We start from the raw sequence: 17,253 nt of genomic DNA on the forward strand, positions 1-17,253 counted from the left end.
TGAGGATGTACTTCTTGGCTACTGCTCCGGTGCCTGCCTATATAGGCTGCCATGTGTCCTGCCATGGTGTTAAGGCTATTTTTACAGAACTGTGTTTGTCTCTCTTAGTTTCTCTCCACACAGCCATCATACAAACAATTGAGACTTTTATATCTGTTTATAGTAAGCTTTACAACGCAATCTTGAGCAGTTTAAGTCTGTTCTTAACCCTCTGTTATCGTGACTCCATCTTTGCCAAAACCCCCAAGTTACTTGATTTTTAGTTCTTTGCTCTAGCTGAATCTTCCTCATCTCTCCTGCCCCTCTGCCTGTGGCTCAGTCCTCCAGCTCAATCCCCTACTTCCTCTTCTAACTCCTCCTCCCCTGGATGCCAGGAAGTCCAGCCTTATTCTCTCCCCTGCTTGGCGATTGGCTGTAAGCTGCTTTATTGGCATATGAGAGAACAATTGGGGAGCAGTGTTTATACAACACTGAGACAGGAGATTCTCAGAACAAGGTTTACATCCAGATACGGGGTAGGGTGGGGGCCTTACAGAAATCAGCATTTGAATTACCCAATAACCTTATGCCTACAGACTAAGCCTCTGAAACTGTAAGCAAGGCCCCCAGTTAGATGCTTTCTCTTATTATAGTTGCCTTGGTCATGATGTCTCTCACAGTAATAGAACAGTGACTGAGACATTGGTTCTGTGGAACTGAGGGCAGTATGCTTAAATGTGGTAAAGTCACTGGGTTCTGCTTGAATTCTATTAGGTGTTGATATTGGAAGAAATTCTGCAGAGGAATTTAAGGGTTTAGGCAACTGTATAATAAACAACAAACCCAGATGAAATTACTGACTTATAAATATTCCGTTTAGTGTTTCAGTTCAGTGCACCAGTGTTCACCAAGCCTCTGATTTTGGAATTTTAGTGCCAGGTACAGTGGCACATACCTTTAATCACAGCACTCAGGAGGCAGGGGAGGCAGATATCTTTGTGAGTTAGAGGCCAGCTTGGTCTTCATAGTGAGTTCCAGGACAGCTACATAGTGAGACTCTGTCTGGAAGAAGAAGAAGAAGAAGAAGAAGAAGAAGAAGAAGAAGAAGAAGAAGAAACAGTCTACAAAGTGAGTTTCAGGACATCCAGGGCTACACAGGGAAACTCTCTTGAAAAACAAAAATAAAAATCCAGAAACAAAATGGTGAGCCTGGTGGTCTATAGCTATAACTCAAAGGGGGGAGGGAAGTTGGTAGGATGCCAGCCTGGTCCACACAGAAAGCCCCAGTGCATCCATCAACACAGCAAGGCTGTGTCTCAAACACAAGCACAAGTACTCCTTTAGCTGTTCTGGAGTGTGCGTTGTACCAGTACTACCAAAACTGTTGTGTGTAATAGAGCCCTCGCTTCCCTCCTGCCAAACAGAAGCTTTGTATGTGTGTCCTTTCCTCAGCCACCCTTTCCTGTGGCCTCTGAGAGTCATTGCTCTAGTTTCTATTGCCATGAGTTCACCATTGTTAGATTCCCTATGAGTGAGATGATGGACTTTTTTGTCCTCCCCCCCTCCCCCCCCCCCCCCGCTCTGGCTTATTTAACTTATAATTTCCAGGCTCCTGTAAGTTGTTACAAATGATTAGATGTAGGATTAAAGCTATGATAGATTAATGACTTATTAATGAATAATGATATATATATATATATATATATATATATATATATATATGTAAAGTGAGAAGAGAGCTGTAATAGAGAGTGGGGATATTAACACTTGCTGTTTGGATTCAATAAAAAGAGAATGGAAGGGTTTAGCAACTACTGGACAAGAAAAGTGATGCACTTAGCAGGAAAAGGAGTGGGTAGTGCCGAGAAGGAAAATAAAACAAAACAAAACAAGAAACATTGTTCTCCATCCTCAGCAACCAGAAGGTCATTATTTAGACAGTTTCTAGGAATTGGGAAAAGCTGAAGCTAGGGTTTAATTGATTTAGGAATTACTGGAAAATGAGGAAATATTTGCAGTAGATGTTTGAATCTAGAATGCCAGACAAAAAGTTTTTTTGTTTTTGTTTTGTTGTCCGAGACAGGGTTTCTCTCTGTATAGCATTAGCTGTCCTGGAACTCACTCTGTAGACCAGGCTGGCCTTGAACTCGCAGAGATCTGCCTGGCTCTGCCTCCCAAGCACTGGGATTAAAGGCCTGTGCCACCACAACACAGCAAAAAGTCAATTCTTGGGAACAACAGCTCTGGGCCCTACTGGGGACTGGTCTACGTACTCAAATGCTGGTTCAGGTACATCCTCATGAAGACTGGTCTTTGTTGTGTAAACAACCTAATTTAAAGTTAATTGGTTAATAAAGTTGCTGAAGCCTGTGAGGACTGGGCATAAGAGAGGTAGGTGGAGCTTAGGTTCTTGGGCTTGGGGGAGATGGGGACCAGCAGGCAGGAAGGAGGAAAAGAGCTGCAGGGGAAGCGCTGACCACTGGACGGACGGGATGACAAGGAGCCTGTTGCCAAGCAAAGTGGGACCTGAAGACAGACCCATGGGGCAGAAGCCGCTCAGGAGGCATCACATCAGCAAGTGACGAGCATTTATGTGGGTTTTAAGGGTAGTAGGATTAAAATAGCTCAGAACCTGCCAGCATAGTATCTACAGCTTAGTAGCAAATCAGTCTCTCTGTGTCAATCATTGAGGAACTAGCTTATTAAAGAAAACTGCAGCTAGCCGGGCGGTGGTGGCGCACGCCTTTAATCCCAGCACTCGGGAGGCAGAGGCAGGCGGATCGCTGTGAGTTCGAGGCCAGCCTGGTCTACAAAACAAGTCCAGGACAGCCAAGGCTACACAGAAAGACCCTGTCTTGGAAAACAACAACAACAACAACAAGACAAAAAAAACTGCAGCTGAATTAATTTCCTGCATACATTATTATTAATAATCATTTTACAGGGTCCCTGCTCCATCTGGTGAGCCTGTCTCTTTGCTGCCCTTTGCTGAGTGTGTATGCACTTTGCTTTCAATACAAATCTGGTTCAAGGCTGGGCAGAGGTGGCGCACGCCTTTAATCCCAACACTCGGGAGGCAGAGGTAGGTGGATTGCTGTGAGTCCAAGGTCAGCCTGGTCTACAAATCAAGTCCAGGACAGCCAAGGCTACACAGAGAAACCGTTTCGAAAAAACTCAAATTAATTAATTAGTTAATTAATCTGGGTCAAACTGGGTGGTGGTGGCACACACCTTTAATCCCAGCACTACAGGGGCAGAGACAGAGGGATCTCTTAGTTCAAGGTCAGCCTGGTCTACATAGTGAGTTCCAGGACAGCCAGGACTAGATAGAGACCTTGTCTCAAAAATAAAAACATTAAATAAAACAAACAAGGGCTGGGCATGGTGGCACAGGCCTTTAATCCCAGCACTCAGGAGGCAGAGGCAGGTGGATCACTGAGTTCAAGGCCAAGCCTGGTCTACAAAGTGAGTCCAGGACAGCCAGGGCTACACAGAGAAACCCTGTCTCAAAAAACCAAAAACCAACCAAACAAAAAACTTTAGGCTGGGGCTGGAGAGATGGCTCAGTGGTTAAGAGCGCCACCTGCTCTTCCAGAGGTCCTGAGTTCAATTCCCAGCACCCACATGGTGGCTCATAACCATCTGTAATGTGATCTGATGCCCTCTTCTGCAGATAAAGCACTCATATGCAATAAATAAATAAATAAACAAATCTTTTAGGAAAAAAAAAACTTTAGGCTGAAGAACTCTGGCTAAACTTCCACAAGCGGGTGCGCTACCAAGGCCCAGCTGAGAAACCCTTTTTTGAAAAACAGAAACAGATAATTGAGCACTCGGGAGGCAGAGACAGATCTCTGTGAGAGTTCAAGGCCCTGCCTGGTCTACAGGCAAATGCCTGCAGAAACCCCCTCACAAAGCCAACTTCAGCAGCATTGTACAGGAGCTTTTAAAAAACAAAGAACACAGAAAAACCGCATCCTGATTGGCAGTTGCAGGGCAAAGCAAGCAGTTCAACAGAAGCCAAAAACATGGAATTAGCTGGGGACACTTCATCCCAAGCTTCTAGAACAGGATTGGGGACTTTCCCAGTGTAGAAAAAAGGCGGCGTCCAGTGTGGGAACTTTAAGATAGAATCAATCAAGTGTTTGTAGATTTCGTAGCTTAGGAGGAAAAGCAGGACGTAAAAGCCCGCACTTTGTCTGTTCTAGCCTGGAAATTCAAAAGCCAGAAAAAGCAGCGTCTTCACACGCTCACCACTTAGTGACAGACTCCAGGGCCAATCCCTGGGAATGTTTCTGCTTGAGACCGGAAACGAGCCCGAGAGGGCGGTATTATGGTGTTATAACGGAAGCTTCCGGCGGCAAGGAACAGTGATTGGTCGAATCTGAGAGAGAGGCGGGGCCCCGGCAATTCAAAAGAGAGAAACGGGCTCGAAGACTGGAGGAAATATGGACGCTGGGGCTAAGGCCAGGTCGCGGCGGCGGGAGACGGTGGCGGCCAGCTCGGGTACGCGGGCCCGGGAGAGTCCTGGCGGCGCGGGGCGGACGGGCGGGGGGCGCGGCTGGAGGACGCGGGGTGGGCGCCGCAGGACCCGGTCCTCGCTATTCGTCGCCTAACGCCGTAGACCCGGTTGAGACCTCCCCTCCCCGGTCTCCAGCGCCTGGCTAGAGCCTGCGCACTTATGTGTGCGCGTCAGTTTGTTTCGTCTGTAAAGCTGGGGGGCGGGGAGAAGCCACCCCAAGAGTCGAGGTTCCTGGGAGTCCGGACACCTCCGGCCGACTGAAGGCTCGTTCTGGGCGGCGTGTGTGAGATCACACGGCAAAGAGAAATCAAAAGTTTCCTTTCCCTCTAGCCATGGGATTGGATGCTGTCTTCTTGTTGAAAAGGCTTGCCTTTTTTTTTTTTTTTCCTCCCCTCCAGAAGGTTCAGAATCTCCTCTAAGAGGGTTTGCATATGTGTTCTTTCTCTTGCTTTAGATTGGAATATTGGCCTGTAGTTAACCCTTACTCCGTGTTCGGCCTTTGGGGAAGCCGACTTTAAGGAGAACGCCTCGTCCCAGGCGCAGCTCCAAGCATTTTATGATGAACCATTTAATGTTTGTACAGAAATCTTAAGTGATGACTGCTGGTGACCTGGGCTATACATAGTGAGGCGAGAGGCTGGAGAGATGGCTCTGGGGCTAAGAGCGTTTGCTGTTCTTACTCTTTTTGTTGTTTTTAGATTATTTTATGTTATTTTTATGAGTGTGCGTGCCTGAATGTATGTATGTGCAACATGAGAGTGCCTGGTGTCTTTGGGAGTCAGGGGACATCAGATTCCCCTGGGACCAGAGTTATAGACAGTTGTGACCTGCCACATAGGTGCTGGCTGGCATTAGAACCTGGAGTCTTCTGCAAAACCAGTAAGTGTTCTTAACTATTGAGTCCACTCTCCAGCCCTACTTGCTGTTATTTGGGTTTTTGTTGTTGTTGTTTTGGTTTTTTGTTTTGTTTTGAGACAGGGCTTCTCTGTGTAGCCCTGGCTGCCCTGTACATGAACTCAGAGAGATCTGCCTGCCTCTGCTTCCAAGTGCTGGGATTAAAAGTGTGTGCTACTGCTGCCTGGCTACAACTTAATTTTCTCCTACACAGTTTTTACCTGGATTCTCCTTACTTTTAAGTTGTCATACGCAGCAAATAAGAACCGGATATGCAAATGCTTTGTCAGTACGGGGTGTGGCCTTTGCCAGCTGAAGGGGCCACGGCCTGAATTTCCAACAGCCCGCCCAAGATTAATCGATGCCTGATTTTGTTGTTGTTGTTGTTGTAATTTCTGTGTTGAACACACACACCAGCCATTGTTTTCCTTTGAGATCTGTAGCTTCTGATAGCCAGCTGCTACCCCCATCAAAGGAGGAGGAAGTCTGCCAAGAGCTTATCTGGTACCCAAAAGGGAGACAGCACATCAGTTTTGTTAAAAGAATTTTGGGGCCAGCAATGGTGGTGGAGGTGCCCATAATTTCAGCACTTGGACGGTGGAGACAGGAGATCAAGTTCAAGGCTGACAGGTGGTGGCAGCGAAGGCCTTAGAAGACCCAGCACTTGGGAGGCAGAGGCAGGAGGATCTCCGAGTTCAAGACCAGGCTAGTCTACAGAGTGAGTTCCAGGACAGGCAGTGCTACACAAAAGAAATCTTTGAAAAAACAAACAAACAAATAAACACAGTCATCCTGTTGTATATCCCGTTTGAGGCCATTTATATGTAGCTCATGAAATCCTGTCTCAACAAAACAAAACATAGTTTTAGAATGAAGAGATCCAGGCTTGAATCTTGCTGTTAACTGAGCTTCGTCATGACACTTTCCAAGGCAAGGTAGAGTATTACTTTCCTTGGCAGGTGTCGGTATTTTAACCTAACGTGGATAGAGGCTGTGGCTGGAGGGAAGGCTCACCTGCTAAGGCCTCTTGCTGCTTTTACAAAGGACCTGAGTTGGGTTCTCAGCATCCATGCTGGGCTCCACATCTCCTATAACTCTAGCTCCAGAGGATCTGATGCTCTATTCTGGCCTTACTGGGCACCAAAACAGATGGGGCATTCATTCATTCAAATATATATCATAAATAAAAATAAATCTTAAGAAAACTCTTTAAGAAGGCTTAAAATATACTTTGCTTTTTTACAATAAAAAATAATTTAGCGCCGGGCGTGGTGATGCACGCCTTTAATCCCAGCACTCGGGAGGCAGAGTCAGGGGGATCGCTGTGAGTTCGAGGCCAGCCTGGTTTACAAAGGGAGTCCAGGACAGCCAAGGCTACACAGAGAAACCCTGTCTCAAAAAAAAATAAATAAGTAATATTAATAATTTAGGATTTTTCCCCCAAGACTGAATCAAACAAATAAATGAAAAGTTTGTGGGTTTTTTTTGTTGTTGTTGTTGTTTATTTTTTTGTTTTTTGTTATTTGAGACAGGGTTTCTCTGTGTAGCCTTGGCTGTCCTGGACTTGCTTTGTAGACCAGGATGGTCTCAAACTCACAGCCATCCACCTGCCTCTGCCTCCCGAGTGCTGGGATTAAAGGTGCGCGCCACCACCGCCTGGCTGAAAAGTTTGTAAGAGAACCAGTACTTTTTGTTTTACTTGCTTTGCTTGTTTTTGTTTTCAGTATTTCAGTTTTTGTTCATCATTTTAGTAAAACCTATGATTTTTTTAAAAAATAGGTGTGTGTCTATGTGTGTGAGGGTGCCCATGGAGGCCAGAAAAGGATATTGGCCTCAAACTCACGATGATCCTTCTGGCCTGGCCTCCCACATGGGTGCTAGGAACCTAACTTGGGTCCTCTGTAAAAGCATTAAGTACTCTTAGCCACTGAGCTGTCTCTCCAGCCCTCATTTGGTTTTGTCAAGGTCACATCTCAGTCCTGTGGCACTCCTGTGATGTGCTGATGGTACTGTGCTTTGGCGGTTCACAGTGTGCCCAACACCATCTGACAAGCTCAGCTGTCATCCAGAGACTTGAAGGAAATCTTCCATTATTGATGTAGATCTCACAGTTGGATAGTCCTGCTCTGTACCCGGTCACCCTGGGTAAAACCCACAGCACCCCTGGGCCTCCCAGCAGGTGGCTCCAGTTTCTCTATGCTTCCACCACATTTTAACACCCGAAACCGGTCTCTTTCAGGAGCTGGTCGCTGTGCAAGCAAGGGAGGAGCTGCCCGGCGCCCACCTCCAGCTCGAGTGAAGGTGGCTGTAAGACTGCGGCCATTTATGGATGAACAAACAGAAGCAAATGAGCCCCCCTGTGTGCGCGGCCTAGACAGCTGCTCTCTTGAGGTGGCCAACTGGAGGAACAACCAGGAGACACTCAAATACCAGTAAGGCTCAGGCTACTCCTTGACTAGGCCTGCTCCCCTGATGGCTTCCTAGGGTTTCTGAGATTTGCCCCTCAGCATCCTGTACCTTGCAGGGCAAAGCTTTGTTCCCAAACCTTCATTTGCTTCTTTAGGTGTGAATGGTATACAGGAACACTGAAGAGAAGACTGGGGGCGGAACTGGATATCAGCCTAGGGACAGAGACTGGGACAAAGGGAGGAGCAATGCAGCCCCAGATAGGTTTTAGGAAACACATGACAAGGGTAGGAAAACAGACCTGGCAGCCAGTCCATAGAAGGCTGTGCAGATCTGGGAGTGGCCTGTTAGTCTGGCCTAGAGGGCTGCAAACCACAGACTGCATGCCAAATCCAACTAGGAGTCTTCTGATTGGTTGTTGTTTAATTTTATTTTAAAGATTTACGGGGCTGGAGAGATGGCTCAGTGGTTAAGAGCACCGCCTGCTCTTCCAGAGGTCCTGAGTTCAATTCCCAGCAACCACATGGTGGCTCATAACCATCTGTAATGTGATATGGTGCCCTCTTCTGGCTTGTAGGAGTACATGCAAGCAGAGCACTGTATACATAATAATAAATAAATCTTGGGGAAAAAAAAGATTTACTTAGTATGTATAGTGTTCTGCCTGCATGTACACCTGCACACCAGATGACGGCACCAGATCTCATTATAAATGGTTGTGAGCCACCATGTGGTTGCTGGGAATTGAACTCAGGACCTTTGGAAGAGGCAGACAGTGCTCTAAACCTCTGAGCCATGGGTTTTTTGTTGTTGTTTGAAACAAAGTCTCATAAGGTCCAGGCTGACCTTGAACTCCTGATTCTCTTGCCTTACCTCCTAAGTGCTGGAATCACAGGTGGTGTGTCGCATGCCCAGCTCAGGAGACTTTTCTGTAAATAAAGTGTTATCATTTATTTACATAATAGTAACTGCTTAACTAGCCTTAGAATTAAGCACTTGTGAAAGGAACCAGATGATTACAAAACCTAAACTTATGATGTGGTTCTTTACAGGAAGTTAGTTTGTTCCAGATGTAGTTGCTGTTCCTTCCCAGCCTTGTCTTGTCGGCATGCACTAGATCCCGAGTCACAGTGTGGTGAGGGAGCTGTGTTTACCGACCCTGTTACGGTGCTACCTCAAGAAGCCCTTTCACACCATGTTGTTCCCTACCATTGCTGGGGAGATACAAACAAATGACTACTTACCTCAGGGTGGGAACCAACCACAGACCAAAGTAAAGATACCACCAATATCCAGCGTGGTGAACCAATAAGTTTTATTGAGGTTACTCAGGGGAATGTGGGCTTATGGGCACAGATAGGGCCTGAAGACAGCGGCATCGGCTAAGCCCACACCAGCATGGCTGACAGCACACTGCACAGCGCGCAGGCAGTGAGCCTCTTCCAGACAGCTCCACTGGCCTCTGCTTCTCCAGGCTGCTCTGCTGAGTGGAGTGTGACTCTTAGCGCTCCTTACTGCGTTACATGCACCTCATTTACCTGGTCAGTTTCAGGGACTTACTCGCTTCCTGAGCTTAGGCTCCCCTCCAACCTGGAGATTGCTGCACAAAAACCATGTCTTGTTTCTGTGTTCTCTTGCTTGGCAGCGCTTCCTTCTGTCAGTAGACTCACTTATTCCTTCTAGTGTATTCCTGTCTTTGCCTCCTGAATCATTGGAAAATATGGGTGTCTGGCCTACCAGATTGTAGTGTGAGATTAATTTTGTTTTCCTAACATCAGTACAGTGACTGCAATTCAGTAGGTTTTCCAGGGACACTTTCAAGGTCTTTGTTCAAGAAATGGGATAGAGGGCTGGAGAGATGGCTCAGAGGTTAAGAGCTCTGACTGCTCTTCCAGAGGTCATGAGTTCAATTCCCAGCATCCACATGGTGGCTCACAACCATCTACAATGTGAGCTTGTACCCTCTTCTGGCCTGCAGGTGTACATGGAGGCAGAATACTGTATACATAATAATAAATAAATTAATAAAAAAAAAAAGAAATGGGATAGAGCCAGGCACACCTTTAATCCCAGCACTTGGGGGACAGAGGCAGGCAGATTGCTGTGAGTTCAAGGCCAGCCTGGTCTACAAAGCGAATCCAGGACAGCCAAGGCTAGAGACCCTGTCTCGAAAAACCAAACAATGACAAAGCAAAAGATAGCCCGCCAGCATCATCAACAGAGCGCACACTAATGGCCTTCCTTTTTCTGCCTCCAGGTTTGATGCCTTCTATGGAGAGAAGAGCACGCAGCAGGACATCTATGTGGGCTCTGTTCAGCCCATCCTGCGGCACGTGCTGGAAGGGCAGAATGCCAGCGTGCTTGCCTATGGGCCCACTGGGGCAGGTGAGAAAGCCAGTAGAAAGCTGTGCATGAGAGAGACCAGGAGAACTGAGGGAAACTTCACACCTTCCTCTGCTCTTTCCCCAGGGAAGACGCACACAATGCTGGGCAGCCCAGAACAACCTGGAGTGATTCCTAGGGCTCTCATGGACCTCCTGCAGCTTACCAGGGAAGAAAGTGCTGAGGGCCGGCCATGGGACCTTTCTGTCACTATGTCCTATTTAGAGATCTACCAGGAAAAGGTAGGTGTCAAAGTCAGGCCCTGGGAAAGCTCCCTAGTAAGGAGGTGTAGTGAGACCTAGAGAGACGGGGCTAGGGTAGCAGATAGAAGAACTCTGACAATCCCGATGCAGCAAGCACCTAGTGATGGGGACATGGGCTTACTGTCACTGCTCAAATAGGTATTAGACCTCTTGGATCCTACATCAGGAGACCTAGCAATCCGAGAAGACTGTCGAGGGACCATCCTGATTCCAGGCCTCACACAGAAGGCCATCACTAGCTTCTCGGACTTCGAGCATCACTTCCTGCCTGCCAGCAGAAATCGCGTTGTAGGAGCCACCCGGCTTAACCAGCGCTCTTCCCGTAGTCATGCAGTGCTCTTGGTCAAGGTAAGGGCCACTGACAGAAGGGCCTGGGAAGCCCCTGAAGCCTAGCCTAAGTCTGGGCCCCTTGCTCTTCCCCTAGGTGGAGCAGCGTGAACGCTCAGCTCCCTTTCTCCAGCGGGAAGGCAAACTGTACCTCATTGACTTGGCTGGTTCAGAAGACAACCGCCGCACGGGCAACCAGGGCATTAGGCTCAAGGAGAGCGGGGCCATCAACACCTCCCTCTTTGTACTGGGAAAAGTGGTGGATGCACTAAACCAGGGGCTCCCTCGGATTCCATATCGGGACAGCAAGCTCACTCGCCTATTGCAGGTCATGTCCACCCATGTTGGCTCAAACGGGACAGGAGGAGGAGGCTCTTGGGCCTCCTGATTAGGGTAGGGGGCATTGTTGTTAAGGAATGGGAAGGTTGGGGTTCTGACCCATACTCCAATCCTCACCCCTCAGGACTCTCTGGGTGGCTCGGCTCATAGCATCCTCATTACCAACATTGCTCCTGAAAGACGTTTTTACCCGGATACAATCTCAGCACTGAACTTCACTACTAAGTCCAAGGAAGTGATTAACCGGCCTTTCACCAATGAGAGCCTACAGCCTCATGGTGAGGACTAGGGAAGACAGGGGGAGTGGCCAGGACATGGGGGTGGGGGGAAGGGGGGGGAGTTTGCCACACCCAGCAGCACCAGTCTGAGGCTGGCCACTCTGACTGTCCTTTACATCCCGCTCATCTTCTCAGCCTTGCCACCTGCTAAGCTGTCTCAGAAAGAGCTGCTGGGCCCATCAGAGGCAAAGAAAGCCAAAGGCCCTGAAGAAGAGTCAACTGGGAGCCCTGAGTCTGCAGCAGCTCCAGCCTCTGCCTCCCAGAAACTAAGGTGAGAGTCAGGCCTTCCCTGCAGAATACTCAGGACTAGGTGTAGGTGACAGCAGATCAGCCTGTCAAATCCTTGAGCAAAGGCAACCGTGTACCTGTTTCCCAATGAAGTCACTCTAAGACCTAGACTCACTGAAGGGACAAATTGGCACTCTGGAAAAGGCAGGCTCAGAAATGGGGCGGAGCAAACTTAGACCCTGACCTTGAGGGTTCACTTTTAGAAGACGGGGAACTTAAGTTTTTGAAGTAAGGTAGATAATACAGAAAAGAAAGGTGGGGCACGACTTTAATCCCGGCACTCAGGAGTTCTGCTGTTTGCTCTACACTCTCTGGTGCTGCTCTTCTAAGCTTGAGCATGAAGACTAGGCCGTGGTCTGTGTCTTTGAGGAGCCAGTTCAGTGTAGCACAGATAATTTAACTGGGCATTATTGTAAAGGTGGCATCTTCACTTTGAAATACAGTTCTCACCAGAGGTGAGCGTGAAGATCCCAGGCAGGATGGTGTATGGTTGATAGAAAGTACTGTGCTCACATAGCCAATGCTGGAGAAAAGATGCTGTGTGTACAGCCTGCTGGGTAAGGGCTTCCTCTCATCTGCGGTCTGTAGTAGCTTCCCTGCTAATGAGTACCTCGTCAGTGAAGCCTTGCAAATGTCTGAGCCCTTTGCTTTCTGTGTATTCATGTGTAAGTCTGCATGTGCATATGGAGGCTTCGGGTTGAAGCTGAGGATCTTCCTCAGTCACTCTTGTACTTTATTTGCTGAAGTGACGTCACATGATAAAGCCTATAGCTTCCTGTTGTGGCTAGTATCCCTAGCCAGCTGGCTTGCTGTCTTGGGGCAGCCTTCTCAGGCTAGGGAGATAGGCAGGCTGCCACAGCCATTTGGCATTTACTCTGGACTCTAAGGCTCTAATTTCCAAGCCCCTTGCTTACATGTCAAGTATTTTAACTGCTGAATTATCTCCCCAGCCCTTCCTCACCTCCCTTTTCACAGGTGTCTCCTGGACTGGGCAGTGTTGAGGTCCCTAGTGTGTCTGTTAACAGCATCTCATCTGATAGTCTGGCATTGCTGGCAGTTTGCTTCACATGAGAGTATAGTGTACTCAGAGGCTAGGTAACTGCTGAAGAGTTCCCATCGGGGCTGGAGAGATGGCTCAGTGGTTAAGAGCACTGTCTGCTCTTCCAAAGTCCTGAGTTCAATTCCCAGCAACCACATGGTGGCTCACAACCATCTATAATGAGATCTGATGCCCTCTTCTGGCATGTAGGTACATATGCAAACAGGATGCACATATACATAAAATAAATAAATCTTTTTTAAAAAAGAGCTCTCAGCCTGGTCTACAAAGCCAAGTCCAGGACAGCCAAGTCTACACAGAAACAGGGTTTCTGGACACCCCCCCACACACACACACACACCTGGTGGGGGGAAACGTTCTCATCAGGATTCTGAAACAGATACACCAAGGTAAGGGTTACAAGGGCAGTCCTGCTCCTGGAGATGACGACAGAGAAGATAGATGGGAGTAACCTTTTCCAATTCAGCCTCTTACAGAAGCTAAGCAATATGGATCCAGCCATGTTGGAGAACCTCCTGAGTTTGGACCGTTTGCTGGGCTCCCAGGGGAGCCAAGGAACACCTCTACTGAACACCCCAAAGCGAGAGCGAATGGTACTCATTAAGACAGTAGAGGAAAAGAACTTGGAGATTGAGGTAAATGGTGGGAAAGGTGGCCTAATATTACAACCAGCTTTGAGAAGCATTCTTAGTATCTTCAAACAGGGAAGGGCATTAAGATATTTGTTTGTTGTTTGTTTTGTTTTGTTTTTTAAGATTTATTTATTTATTATTATGTATACAACATTCTGCCTGCATATACACTCACAGGCCAGAAGAGGGCATCAGATCACATTATAGATGGTTGTGAGCCACCATGTGGTTGCTGGGAATTGAACTCAGGACCTCTGGAAGAGCAGACAGTGGCTCTTAACCTCTGAGCCATCTCTCCAGCCTTGTTTTGTTTTCTAAGACAGGATTTCATGTGTAGCCTTGGAGGTCCTGGACTTGCTTTGTTAACCAGGCTGGCCTTGAACTCAAGTGATCCACCTGCCTCTGCGTCCCAGGTGCTGGGATTAAAGGCGTACTCTTGAATATTTTTTAAAGATGTATTTATTTGTGTGTATCTGGGTTTTATGCTGGCGTGTATGACTGAACCACATGGGTGCGATGCCCATGGTGGCCAGAAGAGGGCATTGAAAACCTTGGGTCTGGTGTTAAGAGATAGTTGTGAGCTGTTAATGTTAGTGCAGGAACCAAACCTGGGTTCTCCAGAAGAGCAGACAGTGCTCTTTCACTACCCCTGCTTGACATGACTGAAGTCTAAGAAACAAGAGAGATCAGATACAAGGGGGAATAAATTCAAACTGAAAATACATTATCGGGGCTGCAGAGGTGGCTCAGTGGTTAAGGGCACTGTCTGCTCTTCCAAAGGACCCGGGTTCAATTCCCAGCACCCACATGACAGCTCACAACTGTCTGTAACGTCAGTTCCAAGGGATCTGACACCCTCCCACCAAAGCACATAAAATAAAATTAAATAAATAAAAAAAACAATACATTATCAAGGTTAGAGAAATGGCTCAGTGGTTAAGAGCATGTATTGTTCTTGCAGAGGACATTAATTCAATTTCCAGCACCCATATCAGGCAGCTCACAACTGCCTGGAACTTACAGCTTCTGATGTCTTTGGGCACATACACAGACATGCTTACATACATACAGGTAAATAATAAAATGTTATCCGGGGCTAGAGGCATGACTCAGTAGTTAAGAACACTTGATCAATTCCTAGCAACTACATGGCAGCTCACTACTGCCTATAACTCCAGTTGGAGGGAATCCAACACTGTCCTCTGATACAAAAGGGCACCAGGCACACACATGGTGCATGCATACAGGCAGAATGTGCACATGCATAAAAACATGTAACCTACATAGAGGCAGACAGCTCTCTTTTGTGAGTGAAGTTTTCTCTGAGTTTGAGGCCAGCCTGGTCTACAGAGTGAGTTCTAGAATGGCCAGGGTGTTAACAGCTTTCTCAAAACAGTAACATCAGCATCAAAACCAGAAGAAAACCAAAACACAAACCTCACATTGAAGAAGGCCTTGCTTGAAGACTTGCTCTGCCCTTAGCTATTTTTAATCTTGTCTCCTCATCGATTCTCCTGGTCTCACCTCTACTCTTTTGGGCCTCAGAGCTCCGCTGCTCACCTTCCTAGCCCACTGCTTTTGGGCCTCAGAGCTCCGCTGCTCACCTTCCTGACCCGCTGCTTTTGGGCTAGAGCTGAGTCGCATCCTCCACGAATCTTTCCACCAGAGGCTTAAGATGAAACAGAAAGAACTGGAGGCCAAGGTGCTGGCCCAGGAGACACTGGATCCAAAGGAGAAAGAGAACGCGCTCTCGACCCGCCAGCCCCTCCCCAGTACCAGCGCAAAGCCCTTGAAAAAGGCTGTGGTGATGCCCCTGCAACTGAGTAAGTTCAGTTTCTTGGTCCAGGAAGAACCTGCTATCTGAAAAACAAAGCATGTCACTCATCTTCCCACGGGGTCTGAAGGAGACTATGGGGTATTGGTGGCACACAGGAGGGCGATGCAGCGTCATACAGAAACCATGAACGCTCAAGGTTGGAGGGGAGCTGGGGAAATCAGAAATGGGGAAAGTGGGGCTTGGCATTCCTGGTGCACACCTTTAATCCCAGCAATCAGGAGGCAGAGGCAGGAGGGTCGCTGTGAGTTCAAGGCCAGCCTGGTCTACAAAGTAAGTCCAAGACAGCCAAGGCTACACAGAGAAACCCTGTCTCGAAAAACCAATAAATAAATAAATAAATAAATAAATAAATAAAATAAAAAACATGTAAAAAAAATGGGAAAAGCAAATGGAGGGGGGGAAGGAAGGCCGACACCTGTGCCCCTGACCAGTTGGTAATTCCGGCTTTCAGTTCAGAAGCAGGCAGCATCCTCCAACACGGATATCCACATTCTGAAGAGAGGCCACAAAAGGAAGGTGAGCCCCGCCCGCCCCGCCCCAGCTCTCTGGCTGGGGGCCTTTTGCCTAGGGTAACCCCTCACCACAGCTAATGTCCTCCTTGATGCCCTTGGCTTGGACTAGCTACCGGCTGGAGCTAACGTGTAGCCTGCGCCTTCCCTTCATGAACTGTAGAGCCCCTCCCTATAGGGAAAGTGATAAGCATGCTCTTCACACCAGATGAACCTCTAGCAGGACGGCCCCAGCTTGTCAGGACATGAGGGCACGCGTACTGTTCCCTGGGGTTTTGCTTGGTTTTTATTTCTTCTGTCCTAAAAATTGAACCCCAGGCCTCAAGCATGGCGGCCAAGGGCTCCACCACTGAGCTACACTCCTCCTAGTCAGACTTGATGTGCGCATTCATTCACTGAATCTCCACAGCGACTGAGGACGGTGCTAGTAATCACACAAGGCCGCCTGGTCTTGGCATAGTCATCCACTGGCCGTTGCTGCCATTTCTGTTACCTCATAGCTGGAGTCGTCAAATGTGTCAGAGGCTGTGGGAAAAGCTGAGGACTGCTGGGAGCTACAGATTAGCCCAGAGTTACTGGCACAGGGGCGAAAAAAATTATTGGATCTGCTGAATGAAGGCTCACCCCAGGACCTGCGCAGCCTGCATCACATTGGCCAGAAGAAGGCCCAGCTCATCGTGGGCTGGAGGAAGCTCCATGGCCCCTACAGCGAGGTACCGCCCTATTAGACAGGTGGCGTGGGGTGGCCCAGTTCTTTGTCCACCTCCTTCCTATGGCTGTTCCCACCAGGTGGAGGACTTGCAGCGGGTGGAAGGCATCTCGGGGAGGCAGGTGGAGTCTTTACTGAAGGTGAGCCCATCGCTGCGCTGCCCTTTCTCCACGGCCCTGCCGACAGCACCCCCCACCCCAGCCTACGTCAGGCTGCGACCTTAACGCACTTTCCTCTTCCTTACAGGCGAACCTCTTGAGCTTGGCTGCTGCCCAGCACTGTGATGCCTCCTAACCACCAGCTGTTAACACACCGGCTTTTTCTTTTAAAAACCCTTGTATAATAACGTTGTTTAAATACAGTTTTTTATTCCATGTTTGAGCCTGGTTTTGGGGGATGGCAGGGTTGGGGGTGGGAGCCACAACTACTCCTGGGATCACGATCAAGTGGCAGGACACTTATCAGGGCGCCATCTTTGGGAACCTCCCCCCCAACTAGTCCAAGATTGTAAATAAACCACTGGAATGGGGAAGGGATGGTGGCCTAGATGAATCAAAAAAGCTGAAGCAAAAGCTTAAAGCACAACGACCGTTAGGCGGGCACGCGCTTCGCGTTTAGCCCCGCCCTGCTTCAAGTCCCCGGGCGCGCTCCCCATTCTCCCGCTCAGCGACGACGTCTGTGTTGTGTGCGCGTGCGCGTGAAATAACGGCCGCTGGCGGAGGGAAGTGGGGGGTGGAATCGTTCAAGTTGGGGAAGAGAAGCCGCCTAGTCTCCCGCGCGCCCACCACCTGCACCGTCGCCAGCCAATCAGCAACCGTCTCGGGGGTC

At 48.4% G+C, this 17,253-nt stretch overlaps 1 protein-coding gene across 2 annotated transcripts; it reads left to right on the forward strand.

Annotated features, from left to right (window-relative positions):
- Positions 1-4,341: 4,341 nt before the first annotated feature.
- KIF22 (kinesin family member 22) lies at positions 4,342-16,799 on the forward strand. Of its 2 annotated transcripts, XM_084772769.1 has the most exons (14): positions 4,342-4,485; positions 7,635-7,827; positions 10,059-10,186; positions 10,271-10,425; positions 10,585-10,794; positions 10,871-11,101; positions 11,237-11,390; positions 11,526-11,661; positions 13,205-13,373; positions 15,037-15,193; positions 15,659-15,723; positions 16,217-16,429; positions 16,506-16,565; positions 16,672-16,799. In XM_084772769.1, the coding sequence occupies exons 1-14, from the start codon at positions 4,428-4,430 to the stop codon at positions 16,717-16,719; spliced, it is 1,977 nt and encodes a 658-aa protein (XP_084628895.1). In that variant the 5' UTR covers positions 4,342-4,427; the 3' UTR covers positions 16,720-16,799. The 2 variants fall into 2 exon arrangements, with proteins under 2 accessions (XP_084628895.1, XP_084628896.1); XM_084772770.1 differs by lacking the exon at positions 16,506-16,565.
- The last annotated feature ends 454 nt before the right edge of the window (positions 16,800-17,253 follow it).

Source organism: Acomys minous, assembly GCF_964271855.1.
Source record: "Acomys minous genome assembly, chromosome: 2".
Lineage (NCBI taxonomy): Eukaryota > Metazoa > Chordata > Mammalia > Rodentia > Muridae > Acomys > Acomys minous.